General features: G+C 38.8%; 1 protein-coding gene across 12 annotated transcripts in view; it reads right to left on the minus strand.

Annotated features, from left to right (window-relative positions):
* The window catches only part of PTPRM (protein tyrosine phosphatase, receptor type M), a 458,835-nt gene that overhangs the window by 69,572 nt on the left and 365,226 nt on the right, over positions 1–24,037 (minus strand). For 6 of the 12 annotated variants that reach the window (XM_015282550.4, XM_015282549.4, XM_015282546.4 and 3 more), the window contains 2 exons: positions 20,497–20,508; positions 19,548–19,735 (listed from right to left, as the gene is read on the minus strand). In XM_015282550.4, coding sequence (XP_015138036.2) covers positions 19,548–19,735; positions 20,497–20,508 — 200 coding nt within the window. The remainder of the gene's footprint in view (positions 1–19,547; positions 19,736–20,496; positions 20,509–24,037) is intronic. The other 6 variants (XM_015282551.4, XM_040695587.2, XM_040695586.2 and 3 more) reach the window with 1 other exon arrangement.

The following is a 24,037-nucleotide window of genomic DNA, read 5'->3' on the forward strand; positions in this document are numbered from 1 at the left end:
ATGTTTTGTATCTCTTCTTGGTTTACAGTTCCAAACTATTCTTCAAGCACCTTAATGCCAAGCAAAACATTCCTTGCACAATACAACCTGGAACTCAGAAGTACAGCACTCTATTAATTTTCTCTATTACACACAGAAATGTGAGCAAGTACGTAGATTCTAGAATGTGTTTTTTAGGTGCTGTAGAGTTTTGAGAATATTGTTTTGGATCTTTCTGAGTGCTTCAAAATTTAATTCAAAACATCAATTGAAGATTTAAATATTCTGACTTTAGTCCATTTTTTCTCCTAAAAAATTAGCACTATGATGTTTGATTTACTTCACGAATAATAAAAAGATTGCTCCAGGGAACAGTTTCAAAGAGCTATGAAATGTTATTAAAGCAGAACATAAAAATACATTGTGCTATGGAAAAGGTAGGGAAGAACTGCTGCATTTTTTTTTGAGTTTACAATTGGTTTAAAGCATAACAAGAAAGAAAGAAAAAGATGAAGAGAAGAAAAAAGCACGAAGAAAAAGAGAAGGAAAAGGGTGAAGAGAAAGAAGTGAAAATATTGTCAGTTGTCTAAAGAAAACAGCATGCATTTAGCGTACGTAGTAAGATTTCTGTAGTAGCCATAACTTTCTGTTTACTCATATTTTATGTAGTAATTGATAAGGAATACTCTACTGATTGCCTACATACTCTACATGATGCGTAAAACGAGGCTTAAGGATTCAAAGAAACTCACTGTGATGTGGGAATACTTATTTCCATGGCAAAAGGACTGGATCAATGCTGTAGGCTGAGACACTATTCTATACACTCTATAGAGTAACTATGTTATTTGAGCAGGTCCTATTTAATACCTATGCACTTCTGTCATCCACTCGCTCCACTTATTTCTAATGAAAGGTGATCAACATTGAACTGGTGGACACACAAAAACAATAAGAAAGTTGACTTCTGATGCCTTTATAGCAAAACCAGTAGTATTTTTTTTTCCATTTCTATCTGAATAAATCACTAGAAATGAGACAGTCTAAGCCAAGCTAAGAATTCACAAAAACTGCCTGACTTTTTAAATTACCAAGCAACCCAAGCAGAAAAAAGCCTGATAATATCTTAAAATCTTCTGCATAGATGGGCTGTTTCTGATTTCGAACCACACAACTGGAAAAGCCTTGAATGTAACAAAATTCCCTGAAGTCTGAAGTAACAGAAAACAGCGCATGGAAAAAGGAAACAGAAGCATGTAAATGTTGAATTTGAAAAGTGAGCAGAACTCCTGTCTTCATCCAAGTTGTAACGTACACACAGCTGACCTAACCTCTCAAAAGAGTTAAAGCATCCCTCAGAATATGCTCACTAAATGAGCCCTGAGGTTTTTCAAGAGTGTATCTAGGCCACTGTAGTTCATACAGTTTTGACATAAGACAAGAAAGAAACAAAGCTCACATAATAAGGTTTTAGTTTTCTTAAAGAGTGACAATGACATACTGAAAAGCTACAGGATAAAAGTTCAGATACACTAGAGTGCACAGACGGAACACAAACTTTTGCATGCTGTTGTTTTTCACAGTGGATAAGATAGCACTTTCCCCTTTTCTTATTTCAAGGGAAGTAAGTGTACTAGGCTAGGCTAAAAGATAATAAAGGTACACTTGCACTGCCCTTTCAAAAAAAAATGATAGCACTTCATTGTGCTGGTTCATTACATTTTTTGATCTTTACAGGAAAGCCTGGTGCCTTGGAGTCTGCTTTGCTTGTTTGCAAATACACTCTTCGCTAGCATATACAAAGACACTTCTTCCTTCCCCTAGGTCTGACTTTTAGTCCAGTATTTTCTTTGTTCTAGAGAAAGAGATGTACTGAGATCACAAGCTACTGAAACGACCTAGACTCAGCTAACAGATAAAGTGACGTAAAAGTTCTCTGGCTTACCAAAGAAGGAGGGGAAAGAGGTTGCTGTCCCTGAAGCCTGACACATTATTAATCTAACATCATGTATGTGGTGCCCGTATTTTGCCATTGGATCAGTACAAGCATACTGTACACAAACAACAGTTTAACTACAGCATTTATCTACAAGTCACTTGCATCATCCAATTCCATATGTATGCAATCACCTGGTATATCCCTGATGCCTGAGAAAGAAATTTTGAAAGAGCATTTAGAAGTTATCTGAACCTGTGTTGGTGTTGTACAATACAATGGATATCTCCCAGTGTCCCTGTGTAAATTTATCTTTTTCCTTTTTATTTATCACTCACACATACATTCTTTCATTCTTTCACTATGCACTGCCAGTGAAATAAGTATTGGACTAACTAACACAAAAACATCAGTAGCCAGCAATAATATTGGAGTTGGCAATTTGAGTGCCATCAGTTACTTACAGGGCAGCTAGGCAACAAGCACGTCTCTCTCTACACTACCAGTACAGTTTTAGAAAAATAACAAACCAAGTGTAATATTCACTGAGAACATACGAAAAAAGAAGGGGGGCTATTACCCTTGTTTTACAGGACAGTCTTGTTTGTTTCAAACAAACAATATGGTGAAATCATGAATTCTTTATGGAGTAAGGATACTAATGGAAAAATTATGAAGTCCATGCAATAATACAGATGTATTACAAAAACCAGTAGGAAACTCAAGGAACAAATAAAACATTAGTCACTGAAAAAAAAACAGTTCAAATTACTGTTTGCATTCACAGCTCTAAAAGCAGAAAAGGAATGATTACAGCTCTGAACTCAGATCACACTGATGACATTATTTTATGGAATTTTTCCTGATGTGCAGGACCCTTGCAAACATGTCTCCTAGCCAGTCTTTTGTTCAGTTCCTAATCTTGCTGAGTATCAAAACAATTCTTCAATAAAGAAGATTGAGGTTTAATGACTTGATTTATAATTTTGAGGTTTTTTTTTTTTTTTCAATCTGCTTCTTCATTTTCTCTTTTGCATAAACTGAGCAAAATGCAGCAATTTATCAACTGTCTGTGGACATTTCAAGATTTATATACATTGCAGCTCTACATTTTTTATTCAACATTTCCTTTCATTACAACACTGCACTCACGCTAGATTAATTGAGGCAAGCCAACATTATAAAAGCTCTATTGAATAGCAGCAGATGCCTTTATTCTCCACATCGCTCTATAAAACCAAACTTAAAAATTTGAGTCTCTATATAAATATTTCCCTTATAAGACAATACAAAGATTCCAGGCATCTGCCTCTCATTAAGCCAATCACTAGTTGTACAATGAAGTCCATATTTATCCAGACTCTTATTAATAAAAGTATTGTTCAAGTCTCTATGCCAAATTCTGCCAGAAGAACCAGAGAATACTATGAAGATTGAGCTAGACTGACAAGAGTGACTTGGCACTGAAGTATTCTAGTCCTGAGCCTTGGTGGAAGTCCCAGTAATTTAAACTTTTAAACAACACAGGAAGACTTTCTGTTGTGAGACTCAGAGACTTCAGTTCAGCAGGGACTAGACTTGCCAGCTGGCCTGCTAGTGAGGACACAGACTGGACAGCGTACAGCCAGAGTGCTAGGATGTTTGATACTGGGTCAAAATCTGTCTAACATCTCCATTAATGATCTGGACGATGAGGCAGACTGCACCCTCAGCAAATTTGCAGATGGAACAAAACTGGGAGGAGTGGCTGATGCACTTGGGGGTTGTGCTGCCATCAGAGAGACCTGGAAAGGCTGGGAAATGGTCTCACAGGAACCTCATGAAGTTCAGTGAGGGGAAGTGCCAAGTACTGCACCTGGGGGGAACAACCCCAGGCACCTCTACAGATTACCCAGTTGCAAAGAATCCTGGCAGAAAAAGACCCGGTAGACATGCGGTTAAATAATTCTACAATGTACCCTTGTCACAAAGACTACTGGCATTCTGAGCTGCAGTAGGCAAAGTACTGCCAGCAGCTGAAGGGAGGTGATCTTCTCCTCTGCTCAGCACTGGTGAGGCCAGATCTGGCGTGCTTGCCTCTCCCATACGTGAGAGACTTGGACAAACTGATGAGAGTCCAGAAAGGGAACGTTACTGTGATGAGAGAATTGGAGCATCTTTCCTCTAAGGAAAGGCTAAGAGAGTTGGGAATGCTCAGTCATGAGAAGTGATAGCTCAGCAGATGAGATCTTTATAAAAACCTGACAGGAGTGTGCAAGAGGCAGGCACTTTCTAGTGGTGCACAGTAGCAGCAAAAGAGGCAGTGAGCCCAAACTGGGGCACAAGAGGATCCCTCTGAACAGCAGGCAACACTTCTGTGCTGCGTAGGTGATGTAGCACTGGCACAGGCTGCCCAGAGGCTGTCGGGTCTCCTCCGTGGAGGTCTCCAGAAGCCGCCTGGATGTGTGTCTGGGCACCCTGCTCTGGGTGGCCCTGCTGGAATTGGCCAAATGCTCTGGAAGGTCGATTTCCACTCAAGTCATTTTGAGATTCTGTGATTATATGACGTGTATTGAAAAAACTCACTATTAGGGCCACCAGTATCAAACTTCAGGCAGTAGGGAAGCATCTGTTTCTTCTGTGGAAGTTGGGAAATGAATATTTCTGGGACTGAATACTATGCCACAATTTCTTTTAATGCTGGGTGCATAAGTCATGTGAATGCAGCCTGTGATACTAGAGTTTTACCCAACAGCTCAATGATTAAGACCTCCCTGATAATGACATGGGACATGGTACCTTCAAAATCAAGTTTAAGCCCAAGTTTTATCAAACCTAGAAATGTCCTGGAACCACCCAACATAAGTTACAATATTTGTCTTCCAAAACACAATAGGCTCCTGTGACATTGGAATGGTAAAGATAGTAAAACAGTAAAACTGATTCAGGTTGAGTGAACCTGAAGCTCTTGTTTTCGGCCACACTTACAGTATCCTAGTGAGAGGCAATAAGTGTAGAGACAATACCCATAATAAACGTTTCTTGCTTTTTATCATTTTGGGCAGGGATATTATTATTCTTGGTAACATTACTGTAGTCACGTTAGTTGGTACCAGAACTTGCCATATCAGTTAAAATATACTTGATCTGACATCAGATCAAATGAATTCTGGCATAAACCAAGATAGCTTTCCTGTTTTCCACTGAAAAAGCCCCCAAACATTTGCAGGCATGGAGAGAACTGTACAGTGAGTCAAGTACTTCACTGATTTATGCACATGCATTTTCTGCTTCTTAAAATATAGCTCCTATTAGTGACAATAAAAATAGTGTTTTCTATAATACCTCCCTCCTTCCTCCTTATTTTTCCACCAATGAAATAAGAAAGCGACTATTTTTGCTTTTTTTCCATTATTGCTCTACTAACCTTAGCACTCCAACATATGGCTCCTCCAGTCTAAAGCAGTCACATGGGTAGCAGCATTCAAATCCTTTGTTGTACCATAAAAAAAACATGTAACTATTAGCCTTTTAGATTACTCAGACAGGTTTCCAGGGACCATGGGACTTGCTGTTCTACAAAACTGGGGAACTAGGACACATGAACAGATGACCTTATTCTCCCTCAACCCCAGAGATGTGGAATTCCCCACCCTAGTAAAATTCCTTCTGACATCAGTTTCCACACCCTGGTCCCCTTGTCAACATAACTGCTCCACTGTCTTTCTGGAGGAAAGAGAAGAGTGCAGCTGGTTGCAAGGAGTAAAGCATGCATGTAGTCTACCTCCTGCTCCTTACTTTACCCAGTATTGGGGAGGAGGACTTTCCCCACACTGTTCTGTCCACCACGCTCAGGAGAAAGAGCTGGCAGTTGCAGAACGTGGATGATAGTGTCACGGCAGGGATGGGCTGGTCCAAGCCGGGGAAAAACAAAAACTGTGGCATACCTTGTAAATGTGTATTGTGTGGTCACAGCACTGCGCTTGCCAGAGTTCAAGAAGTGTCTGGACAATGCTCTCAGACATATGGTCTGATTTTTGCATAGTCCTGTGCGTAGCTAGTAGTTAGACTTGATAATCCTTGTGGGTCCCTTCCAACTTGAAATATTCTGTGGTTCTCTGATCACTATTCCACACTACATAAGTGATTTTAAATATCCCTACAATAGCTATATGACAATAAATGTTCTCACATTACCCTCTTCTGGTAGTCAGCAAGCGAGTAATGGAGTCCCCACAGATAGGAGAGGATGGAGCAGAAGGTCAGGTTTATCTGTGGGGAAGGTTCCTGGTATTTGAGGAAGCACTCAGTGGTATTGGAGGAAGCTGTCACAAACTCCTGGGGAGTCGGGGTAAAAACTGAGCAAGGACAAGTGGATCTCTGTGTCCATATCCAGCTAGACAAAAATTGACTAGTTTCATTCTCTTCTTGGCCCCTGGAACAGGGCTATATTATAAGGATCCAACTTGATCCCTTGTAAGAAATTTAAGCAATCCCACATGCTGGAGCTAAAAGGAAATATACTCCTAGTTATGTCAACAGGAAAGGTATTTTCTCCCCAGCCAGGCTGTCCTGTTGCCTCATCAATGAAAAAGATCCATTTATGGCAGAAAGACAGTGTTTTGAAAAAGGTCTCAAAAATAACATCTATAGTCTTTGTTACAAAAATAAAAATCAATCCAAAAAGCAGTTAAAACCTTACAGCAGCCCTAAATGCAACAGAAAGCATGGACTATTTTAGTTTTCTTTGTATGGCAAAGATACATGCGCTTAGTAAACACTAGCAAAACAAACACAAATGCTGTGCAAAGAACTGACAAATGGAGGGGAAATATGTCAATCTCTAATGAGATCTACAATTAAACGCACAAAAAGCATGAGCAATTTATATGACTTTTCCTAGGATTCAAGCAGTTTTCTATGTTCTACCTACTGTTGGTTCTACAGACTTGATTTACAATGTATGCATCGAAACGTAAAATTCAAGCAGGTGATGATGTGAAAGAAGAGACAATGAAAAACTCAGTGGTAAAGCTGAAATGTGTATAAAATAAAGCAGCATGATACTAGGTTTGTTGAAATGTTTGTCCCAGTACAGAATGGAAGCAAATGCTTTTGTGTGGTTTGGAAGCTCAGTCTGTTAAATTCCAAAAATCATGTAAGACTCCCATTTTTTCTCCAACAGGCAAGAAGAGCTTCACTTTCTAGAATAGTTTCAGTTGCCTATCTTTATGCACTGGAAGTAACGTTGCTAATTAATGTAAACAAAGTTCTTCATGGAATAAGGCACTACTAAGAATAAAGGTTCAAGATTAGGCTTCAGGATAGAGGTTACACACATTTTAAATAAAATCTCTTTTGCAAGGGAATTTCTTTTTCTCCTCTTTTCCTTACAACATCATCGTCCTGCGTTTCACAGTCCAAAAGCAGGACAGTAGATCAGGACAGTTGCTGAAGTGAACAACTAATGGGTAAGCTGGTTAACTTAAAGAACTTTGTGTTCTTTACAATATAAAGTGATGTTAGGGCTATAATATTTACTAACAGTATGTTAAAAAAATTAAAATAACCATTTCACATTGTTTGCTTTGCTTATGCAATATCATTGATTTATCTTCTTCTTTATAGGTGTTAACAGCTCTACTGGGTCAGACCAGAGGTCCATACATGCCATTGCTTTTTCTGCAACAGACTAGTAGCAGATGTTTACAAAAAAAAAGGATGAAGAAAAGAGCAAACAGAGAGTGAGACTTTCCCCATGGTACCCTCTTAACTTCTAGCAATCAATGGCTTTCCTGAGCAATCTCTTTCTCAGCCAGAGACTGCACATAGTCATTGTGTTTAACAATGAATATGTCTAGCCCATTTTTGAACTCATTTATAATTTTGGCTTCACAGCAACTTGAGGCAATGAGCTCCACCATGCAATTATGTGCTGTGTGAAAAATATTTAGTTTTGTCCACCTTAGACCCGCTGCTTAATCGCCTTGCTGGGTGCTTCCGATTTCCTGTACTATAAGAAATCATGAATAATTGTTGTTAGCATTGCAGACGTAACACTGATCTCTGGCACCTCTCAGAATATCCTGAGGAGGGTATTAGAGCAGCCAGGAATGAGTGATATTTCACTATACTGGAAACAAGATAGTGACTTGGTACTGGAGCTGATAAAGTGGCTCTGTGCCACTTTAAGGATTTCCTCATTCACATAATCTTTGCAGTTTATTACGCCAACCTTACAGATGCTGTGTACTGACAGTGTTACACAGAGCACAAAAGCAGAAGCTGAAGCATGAGCAAGGTGAATGAGCAAAACTACGAACCAGAAATACTTAGTTTTTCTGTAATCATTTTGTCCAATGACAAATGGAAACAGACGCAGATAAAAATCAAGGCTAACTGAACAAAAGCACAGCTAATATCACAGCCTAACACAGAGGACAATGAGCTGAAATATCCTTCATGCAAACATCACACTAAATTGCTCTAGCAATGAGTAAAAGGCTGACGGCGCTTGGAAGATCAGTGCTGGTATCATAATAGACTGAAGAACCGTTGTGTGCAGTCTTTCTCAAGACTAAAAAGCACGTCTCAACTCGACAGTCTTGCTCAGATTCAGAGGATCTTGGAAGGACACACAAATCCAAAAAGAGCTTTGCACTGCAAGCCCTCTCCATCTCTTTATGTCACCATGTTTCTTTCCTAACTATTCATAAGGGGTTGGAGGTGGCTGCTTTCAATATTCTTTCCTGAGGAGAAGACACAAAATCTGATCCGACCTTTTCAACTTCTGTTATGCCATGCAGGAATTTTGTTGCTTTATTGTCACTCTTGGTTAACAAAACCACAAAGATCATTCATGTGTGGGCATTTACTGTAAACAATTAGAATGGTAATATTTTCTCACTTCAAAACTCTAAGTTCTGTGATACAGCCAAGTATTTAAGCATCAAAGGCAAAGTTTTCCCATTACCTTCACCCAGACTAATCACATGCTTCAACTTTATCGTTATTTTGGGAACCAACATCTCACTGAGACTCTACCAGCCCAGAGCAAGCACTGGGAGGCATTCAGAAAGGAAACCTGTTCCTGTTTGGGTAAGATAAAGACAAAAAAACCTATAATCTCACTAAAAAGAGTACAGTTTATAATATCCCCTTCACTGCAAGCTACCTCTGTTAGCAAAGACAGTCACAGCTATGTCTGCTTTTGAACTCCTCCTGTTCATCGAGGAAGGTCCTTACCACTTTGGTATGTGGTGTACAAGTGGAGATGGCTTGTCCCATGAAGATTCAGATAGTTTTCTTATTTCTAATACAGTTCTTTACTGTTACATATTAAGAGCAATAATTGCCCAGGCACCTGGAAGCTACATGGGAAATAACTAGGCTCAGTTAGGTAGATGCATTTTAGCCCTATGTAAACACAAGGCACTCATTTCTTCATATAACAAAGCACAGCACTGTCAACCATGAATCTTTTTGATGTCTTAAGGGGAAGAAACTGCACTGTCTTGGTGGATAGACATTCAGGTTTTGTCACTACAGCATGAACATGTCCTAACCATTAACTGTCTGATGTCTGTGTATACAAAAACTCTAGTGTTGCTTCTACTTAGGTGAATGGTAAAATATAGAACAGAAAGGAATGTATACTGAGTCAGTCCTTTACATTTGTTTGAAACCTACTGAACCTAAGCTCATCCTTAAGGTCCTTCCTTGCCTTGGGCTCCAAATCATGCTGTAAGTCTAAAACATCCTTTTTCTGTCTTGTGAAGAAGTGTCAATACTAGGAATTTTCATCAGTACTGAATCAAGCTGCAAACCCACTAACTCCAACAATTCTACATGGCTGATACTGTCATTGTATCATTTCAGAAATACTGAATCTCTCTCACTGGCAGTATTTAGCAAGTCCGCAGAGCCAGCCTGCTCCTTCTACCCACCTCCTGAGCTGCCTTATTTCCATGAATGCTCCACTTTTCTCACCAGCTTTGGCTCAGGAGCCAGTTTCGTTCCATAGCTGCCTTCCTCATCTTTCTTCCTTTCTTGCATATCCTCAGGGCAGGCTGACAAGCCAGGACCTCTCAGATGAGTGGCTGAGGACCCAGGGCTTCCTACCAGCTTATTAGTAAGACGGAGACAGAGCCAAACAGATGGAGAACAGCAGTATCCAGCAACAGCCTGTGAGCTGGCATTGCTCATCTTGTGCCCTGATGAGCACCCTGGGGAGCAGCTATCGCACTGAAGCATGCAGGAGATGGACAGAGACACTGGCAGGGAACCAGTGTGGTGGAAGGAGGATTTGCCAACCTGCCTGGATGCCCAACTATGGCCCACCACAACTGCAGTGGACTTATTGTTTCCCACTGAATTTCCCATGCCCATCAAATCAGCATGTTGTAACCAAAAATTCCTTCCTGCTGGAAAATGCCAATCATTTTTTTTTTTCCATGAACAGGACAATTCCTGAAGCACTGCAGTAAATGTTTAAGAAACAATCTTGTGCTGCAGACAGTAAACTTCTTTAGAAGATACATGAAGCCAAGGGGTTACACAAGAATACAGTTTTTCATTTCCTAAAAGATTTATGATGGCTATTTTAACTTATTTAAAACAAATACATTATAGAAAATTATGCATATTTTAGGTATGCTGTGGATAAACCGATGCTGAATTAAAACTCCTAATAGCTAAATTATGCTAACTTGATTTGAAAAGTATTCCTCTTGCTTTACAAACATCCAATAATAATGATCTAGTTGTGAAACCAGCAATAGACTAAAATGCATAATTATTTGCAGTGAATAAAACACAGTCCATAGAAAACACATAGGGTGTATTTATAATTAATAAAAGAATAGATTATAATTGCATTTAACATCATTTGCATAATTTAAAATTGAATAACTACGTGACTGATTTTTTTATGTCTTTTTAAAGGGCACTAATAAAATATGAAGGAGGCAAGGAAGCTTATATGAGTAGGAGATAATGAATAATATCCTTAACATTAAAGTACAATATATTATTCTGAGCACATAAATTGGACCAATTCATTTTTGCCTGTCCAGTGGGAAAAGTATGGTACGTCAGCAATTTTCAAAAGTAAATAATATGTTAACTGAAGAAGGGATTGCAGATTCTGATCAAATATTCAATGCCTTACTTGAATAATTAATAAGTCAGTCTGGTGCAAATATGTGGTATATAGCCTCAAAAACTTATTTCTTTTGAATTGTACTTGTCACAACCATTTAGAAAGTTTAACCTATCACCTCAGAACTGTGAGTGCTATGGCTGCTCTGGCAGATTTCCCTCTGGAAACTCATCTTATGAGAGAAATGAAGCTCAGTGGCCTCATTTAGTTTCCTACGGTGGTGTTCAATAACCCATAATGGCACAAAGATTGACTAAATCTGAAACTAAATCCTAATTTCAAAAGGTACACAGCATAGACGTGATACTACCAAAAGCATGGTAGCAAGATTATGCAGCAAAAATGACTAGTCTAACAGACAAATAAAGTAGAACACATTCCAAGAAATCTGCCTAATGCAGCTGGACTGTTTCTCAACCTGTAGCTGCCAAAGAGGAAGAAGACTGGGCAGGCTGGGGAATAACGGTACAACAGATTCCACATGCTAAGATAGCAGAACGATATGTGACTGTTGGTTACTAAAAGAATAGGCATGTGCGTACATGCAGAACATATGAGGAAGCAGCACGAGGGAAAATGCTGATTGTTTCCATTAAAAAGAATGCATAACCTCTGTGTTAATTACTTGGAGTTATCAGATGTGGATACTGGATTTCAAAAGTTCTGCTTGCTGCCAAGTTGACAACAATCAGTGAGACTTGGAAGCTATTTCTTTTATTGCTCCAATTTGGCATTACACATGCCTGCAAATCCTTCCAGAAGAAACTGAGCAAGATTTTGCAATGCCTTGAGAGAATAAAGGATCATAAGGAGGGAGTCAAATAAAAGGGATGCAAAATTAAAATGAGTTTTGAAAATCGCTATGGCTGTTGGACTGAAGACGGAGGAAAAAAAGCAAACCAAACCAAAACAACCTTTCTAAATCTACATAAAACTAAGTTGCATTCAGTTACCAGTCATCTGTTCTAAGAGACACTGTTTAAAGGGATGCAATCGTTATGACAGATGCACTTAAAAGTTACCACTCAAGTTACCATTCCTTGGGACACAGCCTAAACTTGAAACACTGTGCTGAATCAGGCATCCTTGTTCTTCTTATGCTGAGTTCATATAATACAGATCAGAGTGTTTGGGGTACCAAGGAGAGGGAAACAGGAGCTGGACTCCCAGCTAACTCAGGCTGATCAGTAACAGCCATGCCACAGCATGAACAGCTGCCTGCATCGCACTGAAAGTAATCCTAAGGGTATAGAAGGGGTATGGAGGGGTATAGCATACGTACCTCCAGTTTTGTTATTCAAACAGATTAAAAACCCAACACCTTTGTAATGAAGCCATGACCCATCTAAATCTATAATCTGTGGTAGGAATAAATTTTAATTAAACGTGCTTTAATAAAAACAAACTAGAAAGCTGCTTCTGCATATACATGCTCATCTATTTAAATTGGAAGAGAAGGCATTTAGTAAGAACTGGAGAAGGCAGTTAGGAAGAGCAGGAGAAGGAAACAATGAGGTTTAGAAACTCCTGGGGCACCTCAATCACTGGGCAATCACTGCAGTGCAGGACAGGAAGGCAATGCTGTGTGAATGAGATTAAGCACTGTGACAGCACCTTTCATACATTCGTAACCTGTTCAGAACAGAAATTCTCAGTTACCAAGGATAGACTCAGAATTGTATAAAACTGGCACAACACATATGTAGTAAAATGAAAGTGCCTCTGAACTGAGAAAACCAAACTTCTATCAACTACCATCCAGTTAAAATTGTTATCAGCTGATTCCTGTTGATCATAGAAACATAGAATGGCCTGGGTTGAAAAGGACCACAATGATCATCGAGTTTCAACACCCCTGCTATGTGCAGGGTTACCAACCACCAGACCAGGCTGCCCAGAGCCACATCCAGCCTGGCCTTGAATGCCTCCAGGGACGGGGCATCCACAACCTCCTTGGGCAACCTGTTCCAGCTCTATCTAATTATCTATGGCATTTCACAAAAAATAATAGCAAGAATCACTACAGAGAAGTATTTCCAATAATTTTCCACACTGTTTCCACAGGACAAATTCCCACTATTTTACTTATATTTTGATTTCTCTTATGTTTCCAATCTCTAATGAGTTTTCTCATTACTACAGAAACAAAAAGAGAAAAAAAGAAAGAAAAACAGTTATCTTTCTCCCAGTTCTGGAGGACACATATGTTGCCCTTCATGTATTTAAACCATGTACTAATGTCCTCATTCCCTCCTGATGTTCCAGAGTCTTTTTGCTTTCTTTCTAATTTCTGTCTTGCAGGATAGAAAATAACCTGCACTGATTGTGGTATTGACTGCCTCAGCAGGTGCTGCAGAATATCAAATAAAATCAGGCAAAAAGCATGATAAAAATGTACAGATTGGAGGTGAGACATGCCAGTTGCAGGCATAAAGAACAAACGTAGAAAAAGCAGCACCAGCTGGGCCCTATCAGCAGTTATATCAACCTAACATCAACAAAACTCTTATTTCTCCCTCTATTAATGAAGTTTCAGTTTCAGGGCCCCAGAGCACAGGACTTAGAAGTTTTATGTGGCAGTGCATTTGTCTTACAGATGGAACCAAAAAGAAAGTAAAGCTGTGATGGAGGAGTTGGTTGAGGTGATAAGACTCTGGTCTGCCATGCATTTACACGACAGAAGCAAAAGGAAACTCTACCAGATTTCTGTCCTAGGTCAGACACTTGTGGAACAGTGGTTTGGAGAAAGCAAAGCCTTAAGTGGGTAACTATGGGGTAAACTTCCTCCACAAAAAACTCCTAGCTTGCCTGCAATTTTTTCTGCCCCTAAAGCCCAGGATTTGTATTTATGCTGTTTTAAGAGAGTTTGTTTTTCTTGTTTTGTTCCTTAAAGCTGTTTTCTTTTTTTACTGCAGGTATTTCACAGGCCAACAGTACATGGTGCGAAAAACTCTTTTTTCATTGACAGACAGCACATCTACCTACGTGCCTTTGAAGTTCTATTTCAATCATATGTTTTGTTTCTACCCTCCATTATTCTCACCACTCACCTCCAAATCCTCTTCAAATTATCCATTTTTCATCATCACCTTTGACCACAATCCCCCAAGGTATAACTAAACAGCAACCACGGCCAGGGAACCTATTTCAAAATACTGCTACCAATCTATAATAGGTGTTAAGAAGTGCTAAAATAAAATGAATTGGTTAACATACATTAGATAATACACTTCATGTCCCTGACCTTGAAAGGCCCTCTGAGCCTGTATTCACATCAGTATCTGTCTGTTTAAGTGCAGTGATTTAGAGATTAATATAGATACATTGGTGCAACCCCTAAGAGTGGATGGAGACCATGCAGCATAAAAGCAGCATAATCGGTACAGTGTGTCTTGACAGCATGTAACTCCATCGTATTAGGAGCAGTATGGCTTTAATGACACTAGTTTAAAATTGCTTCCTGAGTGAAACGGCTGAACTGCCACAAGGCCTTGAGAAAGGGAATGCATTTCAGGAAGGGAGGAGAAGGAAGGAGAGAGACACAGCAGAGGGACAGGCTTTAAAGTTAACGGTATACAGAGAAACCTTTTTAAAAGCCTGTTACTGACAGTGCTGTTAGTGACAGTAAAGGAGGCTGATCTGAGAAGGATACCCTCTGCAAACCCTGGCTTTTCAAAGTAACCTCTGTTTCTGAGATAATGGAAGCTCAGAAGTCCCTGTCATGGAACATAACGTGAAATTGATTTTGCAAGGCTTTATCTACACAATGTTGCACCAGTTTAATTAAAGGTGTGTTTTTAAATCAATTCGGCTAAACCAGTCCAAGCTCTTATGTAGACACTCTGAAATCTATTTGAGACTGTCTTATGTCAACAGAGGTTTATTTGGCAAAGAAACAGTTCACACTGAGCAGGTGAAATGTTTTGTTGATTGAAAGAGCCAAAAATAGAGTCTAAAATAAAACTCATTTAAAACAATAAGCTTGATAAATTTTTATGTTTCCATCCTAGCCGTGCTAAGCTGTGCTGGCCTAGAGAAGCCTACTTCATCTCCTCCTTAGGAAGGACATGAACTCACTCCTTTGCAGCAGAGTGTTTAAGGCCTTTTAACAGATATTGATCTTTGTGAAAAGACACAGTGTAAGGCCCTGTGAAACTAGGAAGCCTGAAAAGGTGGCAAGTGTAAGGGAAAAAGGTGGTGAAATGTAGAGACCACTTTAATCCTTTTATCCTATTTGTATAGTTCCTGTAATGCAGAAAAGAGATCAGCAATGTGCCTTCTCCACCATTAGTGCAAGCTCTCACGCTTTGGAAGCTGGGAGCAGCTAAAATAATGCACAGTTAGTTGTGTGTGTGTGTGGGGGGGGGGGGGCGGTGGGAGGTTGTCTGTGAAATCAGGCCAGTGTTATTCTGTCAATCTATTGCTGCTGGAACCAAGCCAAAAGTTTTCCTTTCTTAAGGGTCTAGCAGGGGATAGAAAGGATTTTAAAGCTCTACTGCAGACTAGCTGTGTGGAAATTTCCCAGAGTTTAAGGATTTCTGTGCAATCCTTTCCAATCATTAACACTCCACCAGGCTGTAAATGAAGGTCTGTGTTTGAGTCCTCAGCTTACAGTAATGTATCCATGCTATTTCCACACCTGAGAAACACCTGGCTAAATGGGCATAACCTTGCTATCGATGCACTGCTGAGGACATGCCTGTCTTTGCTGCTGCTCTGCAGACACAGCTAGACACCAGATCCAAAGCCGCACTGCTGCAGCCAAAGCTCAGGGCCTGATTCTGCCCTAGGGAACAAGAATCCTCACACACACCACGGCAGGAGAAGAGCCAGGATGCTTCCCTACAAATACTCCAGAAAATCTTTGTCAGCCGAATTATCTCTGCTCCACACAGAAAGGCACAATCCCGCCAAGGCTGTGCTCTCTTGAGGCCCTATACATGGGACCTGAGGGTACTCAGCATCTCGTGGGCCATCGCACTGCAGAGTGGAGCAGGGAGTGATCAAGCACCACCCTGCCATTGCTAAAGATGATTTTTTAACCTTTATCCTTTGCGTCAGTTATGTTACTCCAAAAAATCACACGTAAAGCCAACAGGACTTAAAATTACTTGGATTGTGAACTACTGCCCCAATTATTGTGAATTGTGGTCCTAATTATGAAATTTTATTTTAAAGCACTTATAACTATTCATGACAGCAAGTGCACCGTATCCTTTCGCTCCTCTGAAGTGCCGCTAATGGGTAATGTGCTACTTCACTTTCTGTTCACTTCAACAGATTTATTTTCAGAGTGAATCCTGTGTGAATTTCTCCTGAACCAAACTCTTTCCCTGCTGAGAATATATAATCCTACTGTCTTGTTAGAGCAAAAATCATGTATGAGACTTCATTCAAAACAAATCCCCTGCCAAACCATTTCTTCCTTTTCATTTGGACGGTTATCCTTCCGATAACTTATAAGGAAAAAAGTTCTTCCATTGCCTAGTTCAACCTTGTAAAGAGGACAGTATCAGTTTGACAGCAGCATAAACAAATTGATTCTCAATCTTAGCAGTGCTAAGGCAGATTGAGCATTTTTTTCAATGCATGTGGACAAAAATAAAAGGCAATACTGCAGTAGGACGGTGGAAAAAAAAACCCCTGAAATATATGGGATATATGGGAATGGCATATGGAACATGTAGGAACAGCTTAAAGGTGTGCCAGGGAAGGTTCAGGCTGGATGTTAGGAAATACTACTTCTCTGAAAGGGTGGTCAGGCACTGGAATGGGCTGCCCAGAGAGGTGGTGGAGTCACCGACCCTGGAGGTGATCAAGGAATGTTTGGACGTTGTGTTGAGGGACATGGCTTAGTGAGAACCATTGATGATGGGCAAATGGTTGGACTGTGTGATCCTGTGGCTCTTTTCCAACCTTGGTGATTCTAGGATTCTACAGTTTGTTATAGTTCACACTCTGGTTATAGAAAATTTCCCTATATGAAGAAGACTTTTTCAGATGCAATAATATCTTAAGTCTCACTTTACTTATACACTGCACCCAAATATATTGCATCTGCTGTCATTAGTCATGACTATACCTATTGTCTGTAATGGGATGCTATTCCTCAGCTTGGTAAACTTAAAATTCAGTGATTTTCCTGGAAACTGTTTCTCTGTAGTATCGTTTGATCTGCTGTAGTTAAAAAGCCATGTCGTTGGTTGCATTATAAATTCCATTTTACAGTCTTCTTTTTTTAATATAAATTAATTGTAGCTTTCCTCTAGGCTTAATGCTGGTACAAAGGGTTTTGGCTGATGAGCAAATCTTTTCCACAGACAAGAATAAAATTCTATCATTTTAAAATAACGGTGTCATAAAAAGCTCAAAGGAACAAACTTGCTTAAGTCAGCTGCACAAATGAAAGTTGACAAGTGATTAGCTCCTTCTGGGAATTAATTGTTTTCTACATTGGACGGAAAAAAAAACTGTCGTCGTTGACTTTGGAAAGGGCCTAAAGCATGGGCTTTGAAAGTATAACGCTACAAACACCAGTTTAAACAATTACATATTTAAGCAATTTTTATATCACACAGCTGTCATGACAAAGCACAACAAACTCCCCAAAAACACAATTTCTTGCAAAAAGCAGGCAACAAGCACACTAGTGAAAACTAAGCAATGTACTCGTAATGTCTTCGTCCTGAAGGACCTGCAACAGTGAACACATGAGTTCCTACCTTCAAAACTTAAGCATGGTACATTGAGCCTCTAGAGCAGAACACACCTATGCATGATCAAAAGATAAACTTTTGCTTGCCTTACAGGGCAGAAGCAATTTAAATGGTTTTTGCCGGTTGTCCTCCCTTCTTTTTCTATCAGATTAAAGACTGAGAAGGGATCTTTTTTTGCTGGCTTCTACATTCAGAAGACAGTTAAAATTGCATTTGGATCACTCTGCTTCTTACTGGCTACACTGGAATAACATCACACCAGAACCCATTTACAACTGTTCCTCTGATTTCGCACACCCCAGTTTCCAAGGAGAGGAAATTTAGGACTGTATACTGGGTTGGAGGTGTAGTGCAATTTGGATAGGGTCCTCCATTAGATAGATTGACACTACTACGCCCCAAAGTACAGTCTGTCAAGTATAACTTGCCCCTGGAAACAGGAGGGTGGGCTGCTGGTGATCACTATTTGTTTCCTAGAACACAGAACAGGGAACAATTATTATTTTTTAGTCTGAGCACATCATCTGAGATCACAGACCATGTCCATATAAAGTATTAAACGTTATCAGAGTGTTTTGAGTTGATAGCTTCATATATGCTACATATCAGAGACCACAAATTTTTATGCAGTGCATCTGCCTACCTCAGCAATGGAAAATTATTTTACAAATTCTCACACACTCCTATGTCAATTTGGGAAACTCTACTTGCTGTAACCATCCTATAATACCACGTGAGACCCATTTGCACTAGTAAACTCAAACTCTGAGCGAAAAGACAAAGGAAAGAGGAAAAAGGGCATTCATTTGTATGTTCTAGATATTAAAATATTGGACCTAGCAGATTTCAAAGGGTCTCATGTTATACAGCCAATCCAGGCTGAGATGTTACTGTTGATTCAGCTATATGATTTGGATGAGGAGGAATATGTTCCTTGAGGCTCTACAGCATAAACAAATTTTTGAAGGCAGGTAAAATATTACCTATAGTTCTGGGCACGAGAGCAAGGTCTGCTTGTGTTTTGCTTTTATTTTTTTTTTTTTTACTACCTAGATGGACAGACTTCTCTCACAAGTAAGATAAGATCTGCAGTGTCACAATGTTGCATTCCTCTATTCTTTGCCAGGATGCAGTGGTCACGACTTTTAACACTAAGAGGGTAACAGTGAGGAACAGGTCACTGTACCATGAAAGGAAGAAACAAAAGCTGAATGAAAAAAAAAACAAACAGTAAAAAGAGAGACTAAGTTCATGTGAAAAACAATGAGGATTAGAGATAGCCTCCAGAAAGCGAGAAAAATTTCAGACAGCAGAGAATACATTTTATAGCCTTATGGACCTCTCTGAACATGTGAGCACATCCTCGCAATGATGAACACCTCTCACAATTAATGTGAAAAATATTGCTTGTAGAACTTGATTTCCCAACTAATACCGTGTTACAGGGTAAGTCTGATTAGACAATAATAAAATAAAAATATCCTAAGTTCCAGGAGAATGCTAGTGGAGCTGCTTTTTCAATGCACATATTTCTGCAAGTAGAATTAGGCAGAGATTTCCATGAAAGGTTTTGCTTCTCACTCTTCATCCTGCTTTGTTACCATCAGAAACTCTGCTTACCATGGAGGTGATCCTTTCCATTCAATACCTCCTGTCACACAGCACCTGGCTTACTGGGTTGAGTAATTATTTCTCCCATTCTGTGGTACAGGTAGCAGACAGATAAAGCCAAAAGGGCAGAAGACATAATAATCAGATCATAAGAACTGACACTTACTTCATACTCCTCTTTAAATCCATAGCCTTCTGCACACTTCATTTGGGTGATGTGCTGCAGCAAGTCAGCTACACGGATGGCTGGATGAAGCTGTCCGGTCTGGTAGGGCACATCTGCTGGATCTCGCTTCTTGTAGGTATGGGACTGGACCAGGCTGCTTGTGTCACTGACCATCGTATGGTTTTCATCTAGGAAAAGAGTACCTCATTATGTACTGGCTCATTTTTACTTATAAACAAAAATACAAATCACACAGATTTCTAGAGGAATGGCAGAAATCTGACATCATCAACATTGCTTCTGTCTGTGAAGGCTATGTGCCAGAAGAACAGTAAATCCATGGAGCAGTTTACACAGGGAAATTGCAAGACTGATTGGAATGAGGCAAATTCCATGGTTCTACAATGGAAGCATTGCAGAGCAGTCCGAACTATAGTATTGCTTTAAATAACACTGGCTGATTATAAACGAGTTTTAAATTAGGCATTTGGTTCTAAGCTGCATAGAAGTTTCATTCTGAAACTTCAACAAGTCCTGTGGAATAAAACAGGACTTGTAGACTTCTTAGATTAGTTGACTGCAATATTTTACACTGCAAATTTAGAGCAAATGTTTGGAGTGAGCAAAATAAAAGGATGCACAAAATGGCTTATGGTTTCATCAAGCTAGGACTGCAATGGAAATGTAGATCTGATACAACGTTTGAAGACAAACTACAAGAGGACAAATGCAAAGGATCATCTGATTGGGAAAAATGTCTTGACTGGCTGCTGAACATGCTTTAGGACCACGGTATATCATGAGCCATCACATTAGGCATGAAATGTTATGTGTCAACTGACATGCAAGCCAACAAACAGGAGAACCCAGTGGGCTGGTTAAAATTTGGATGAAACACATACTGTCCCAACCCTCCACATCTCTTCCGTGGGGCAAATGGGCAACTTACCATTGATTGGCACTTTTAAGAAGATACATATCAGGAGAAAAAAAGAGGAGGAGAAAAAGGAAACAGGGCATAAGCAACAGTACTACATTAATAATTACAGGTAATTTTATGTTTGTAATTTAGTTTTTACAGTGTGATTTCCTAAATGAGTCAGATTCTGATCTCAGTTTCACTGTATAAATCAACTACACTAACACAAAGCTATCTTACTGTGAGTCAGTTCACAATGATGTAACTGAGATCAAAATGTATACTTTGCAATAAAGACAGATGTGAAAGTGCTCTCTACCTAAGGAAGCAAAGTCATTTTCTTCCTATTTAGATGGGAGTTCTTAAGACTAGTTAAGACTTGAGAAGGAAAAAAAAAACACAAAAGCAACTCAAATTCTGAGATCAAAATATCATAAAGAATACGTTTTACTGCTACCCAAATAGTAATTTTACATATCTCAAAGAGTTCTTGATTTTTAACTGCAATTGTAGATGTAGGGCTTTGACTTGGCCAAAGCAGTCCTCATTGACTGCACAGTAACCACAGCAAGAAGTTTACAAATAAAATATAGATATTAAAAAAAAAAATAGATCTTTTGTAAAATACAATGAAAGATAGGGAAGCACTAAAAATATATTGCTACATTCATGGGTTAAATACACCATAGCCAAAAATTACTCATATTTTCTGCATGAAAAGGTCCCAGACTCTCTTTCACATTCTAAAAATACTACCACATCTCATTAAAGGTGAGATTCTGGTCATGCTTTTACCACTGGAAATAGATGTTAATGCCACAGAGTTCGATGAATCATATTTCAGGAATGATTTCGGGGTTTGTCAGTTCACAGTGATAACAAGATGTATGAAATCTGGTCCTCATACAGTCAGTATGGAAGGTGCATTTAAATCTAAACCAAGCGGAGAACAATTTATGGGCATGAGTATGTGCACTACTTTTCATGCTGGTTTGCTAACCTGAATCAATCTACAGGAAAACAGACTCATCATTTAGTGAGAAAATTTGACAACTTCTGTCTAATGTGTGATAAAATTGCACTGCAAAGCACCTTGGGATGCATGGCATGAAACGTGGTATACAAGTGTAGGTACAATATGTTGCTGTTGAAATGGCACCTGAAAACTACGAAGTGGCTAAGACACAAAAGACAAAAAAAAGTGTAAGATCATGATTTTAGGGTGGTTATTTCCGTTTTAGAAGCAGGTTAGAGAATTTGCTTTTTTAAATTATTATTATTTTTTCCTCTCCAAATTAGGGAAGCCCTTGTAACCCAAACTGTTAATAACTAGGATGAATGCAAAGTTACCAGACGTCAGATTCTTGTGCTATGAAAGCTTCAGTTTCATCCTTATTAGTTTATTTTCCATTACCTCCTTTGTTTTAATTTTCCTCTTTCCATCTCTTTATTTCTTATAGTTACATTGATCCCATTTTTCTTTCTTCAGGAGTAATCTTTTAAGTTGCTTTAAACAAAACATTTATATTCCTTTGTCCATATGATATATTACGAAGCCATAAATATTACAGTTTTTTGATTTGCCTTTAAGCAATCTAGTATGAGCTAGATTTCAGCATTTCTACTCTCTGGAAGGGTGAGCTTTTCCAGATGAAATGTTCGCATAGAATGTGAAGTCTGTCCCTTTCGCTTAAGATCTCCTACAATTTCAATTATTCTACTTCCCACTTAGTGATTCCCATAGAGTTGTACAACACTTAAAGAATATATTTATTTGCCAATTATATGAACTTATGGCATGGAAGGCATCTGCAAACCTGGCACGCTATCTTCTCTGGGATAGCACTCTTTTATTTTTCCAATTTCAGTTATACATACAACTGAAACATGACAAACATGACCTACACTCATGTAAATTTAATGGATGTCATGTAAAGCTTTAAATTGAGCTCTCAAGTTTTCTTTTCAGTTATTAGAATGACCATGAAAGTTTTCCCTCAAATATATGAAAATTTCCTCATAGCTGAAACTGAGAAGTAAGATTGCTGCTCATTTAAAGAGTACATCATTAGCTGTCATTAATTTTTTCTTTTTACTTGGTGGAGTTCCTAATATGCATGAATCAGCCAGAAATTGTGCTATACAGAAATTTGGAAATGGTAAGTGTATTGCAGCCATTCTAGGAGTTTCTGACTGAGAAAACTGAGCTCAAGCATTTGCAATGCCCATACCTACCACGGAGGTCACACTTTGAACTACACTCTTGACCCTACAGCCTAAAACAGCTTCTTTAAAAGTTGAAAGGTGGCAAGAGCAGGTGTTAGTTGCAACAGAAACACAGCACTTTCGTTAATAGCTATAATCTTCAACTGATTCGAACACAGCTACTTTGATTTACCTCAGGCGAAACATTATTCCTATAGAAACAGTTATAAACACCTTTTGAGAAATAAACCCTGTTTAAATCCGACACCATTCATAATACTTCTAACATGTAAGGTTACAAAAATATTCATTATCTACATGGAAATAACTGGAAGGTTTTTGAGATGAGAAATCACGTGTTGCTGTATTGGACCATAAAATATGTACCGAACTAATTCAAGATTTTACAGATTTATATAAGCAAAGATTTTTCATTTATTTTTCTTCTAGTGTGCGTTTGCCTGATATCTGAACTGCTTACTAAAAGATTATTTCTTGTGGGAAAAAAAGAACTAACAAATAGTTTTACTATTACTTTTTGCGAAGGATTGCAAACAAAAGGAAAACCATCCAAAACCAGTGAAAAAATTAACTAAGATGGAATAATTCAGACAAGAAATCTCAAAGTTTTTCTCCTGATAACACTTTTCTCCTTGCCCACCCACAAGGTCAGAACATCTACTGGATGAAGTGTTGAATGAATGCTAAAGCACACACAAAAAAATCTTAACATCTCAGGCAGTTAAAAGGCACTGCAAATTTCATTTGCATGCAGATTATTACATTGTCACAGTCACTACCATTACCTTCTCCCAAATTTACATAATGTATAAAAATGCACTGGTTCCATCTCAAAGTTAACACAATGAAATGCACTTTACTAAATCTTGTTTTACAAGAACAAGTTTTCAAAGATCAAATCCTTATACTTAAAATTTCTCTTTGCTTCATTCTACTTAAGATTGTTTTAATTGAATTTTAATGAAAGGAATCAGTTAAGAGGTCTTTACTTTTTTTTTTACAGTGATTTGAAGAAAAAGGAGCAGAAGAAAAAATATTTGTGGAGGAAATGTCAGTAATAGTAAAAAGGAGTAAGGAGGTTTGACAGTGGAATTTGAACTCATCTGTAGAGCACTGCTGTATTTTATCATTTTAAAATATATCCCTATTTCAAGTTACTATGGGAAGAAAGTGTAAATAAATACAGGACACAGTGTGCTCAGTTACTTCAGCACTGACAATGTAATGGCACTTCATGTTTATAATTTTATTACTGTGTGAAACCCCTCTCTTTCTGATATTGGACAACAGCAGGATTTCCAAATTCCCTGTGGAAATGCTGTATACTTTAACTGTATGTTTTTAA

The sequence above is a fragment of the Gallus gallus genome, chromosome 2 (genome assembly GCF_016699485.2).
Source record: "Gallus gallus isolate bGalGal1 chromosome 2, bGalGal1.mat.broiler.GRCg7b, whole genome shotgun sequence".
Classification (NCBI taxonomy): Eukaryota; Metazoa; Chordata; class Aves; order Galliformes; family Phasianidae; genus Gallus; species Gallus gallus.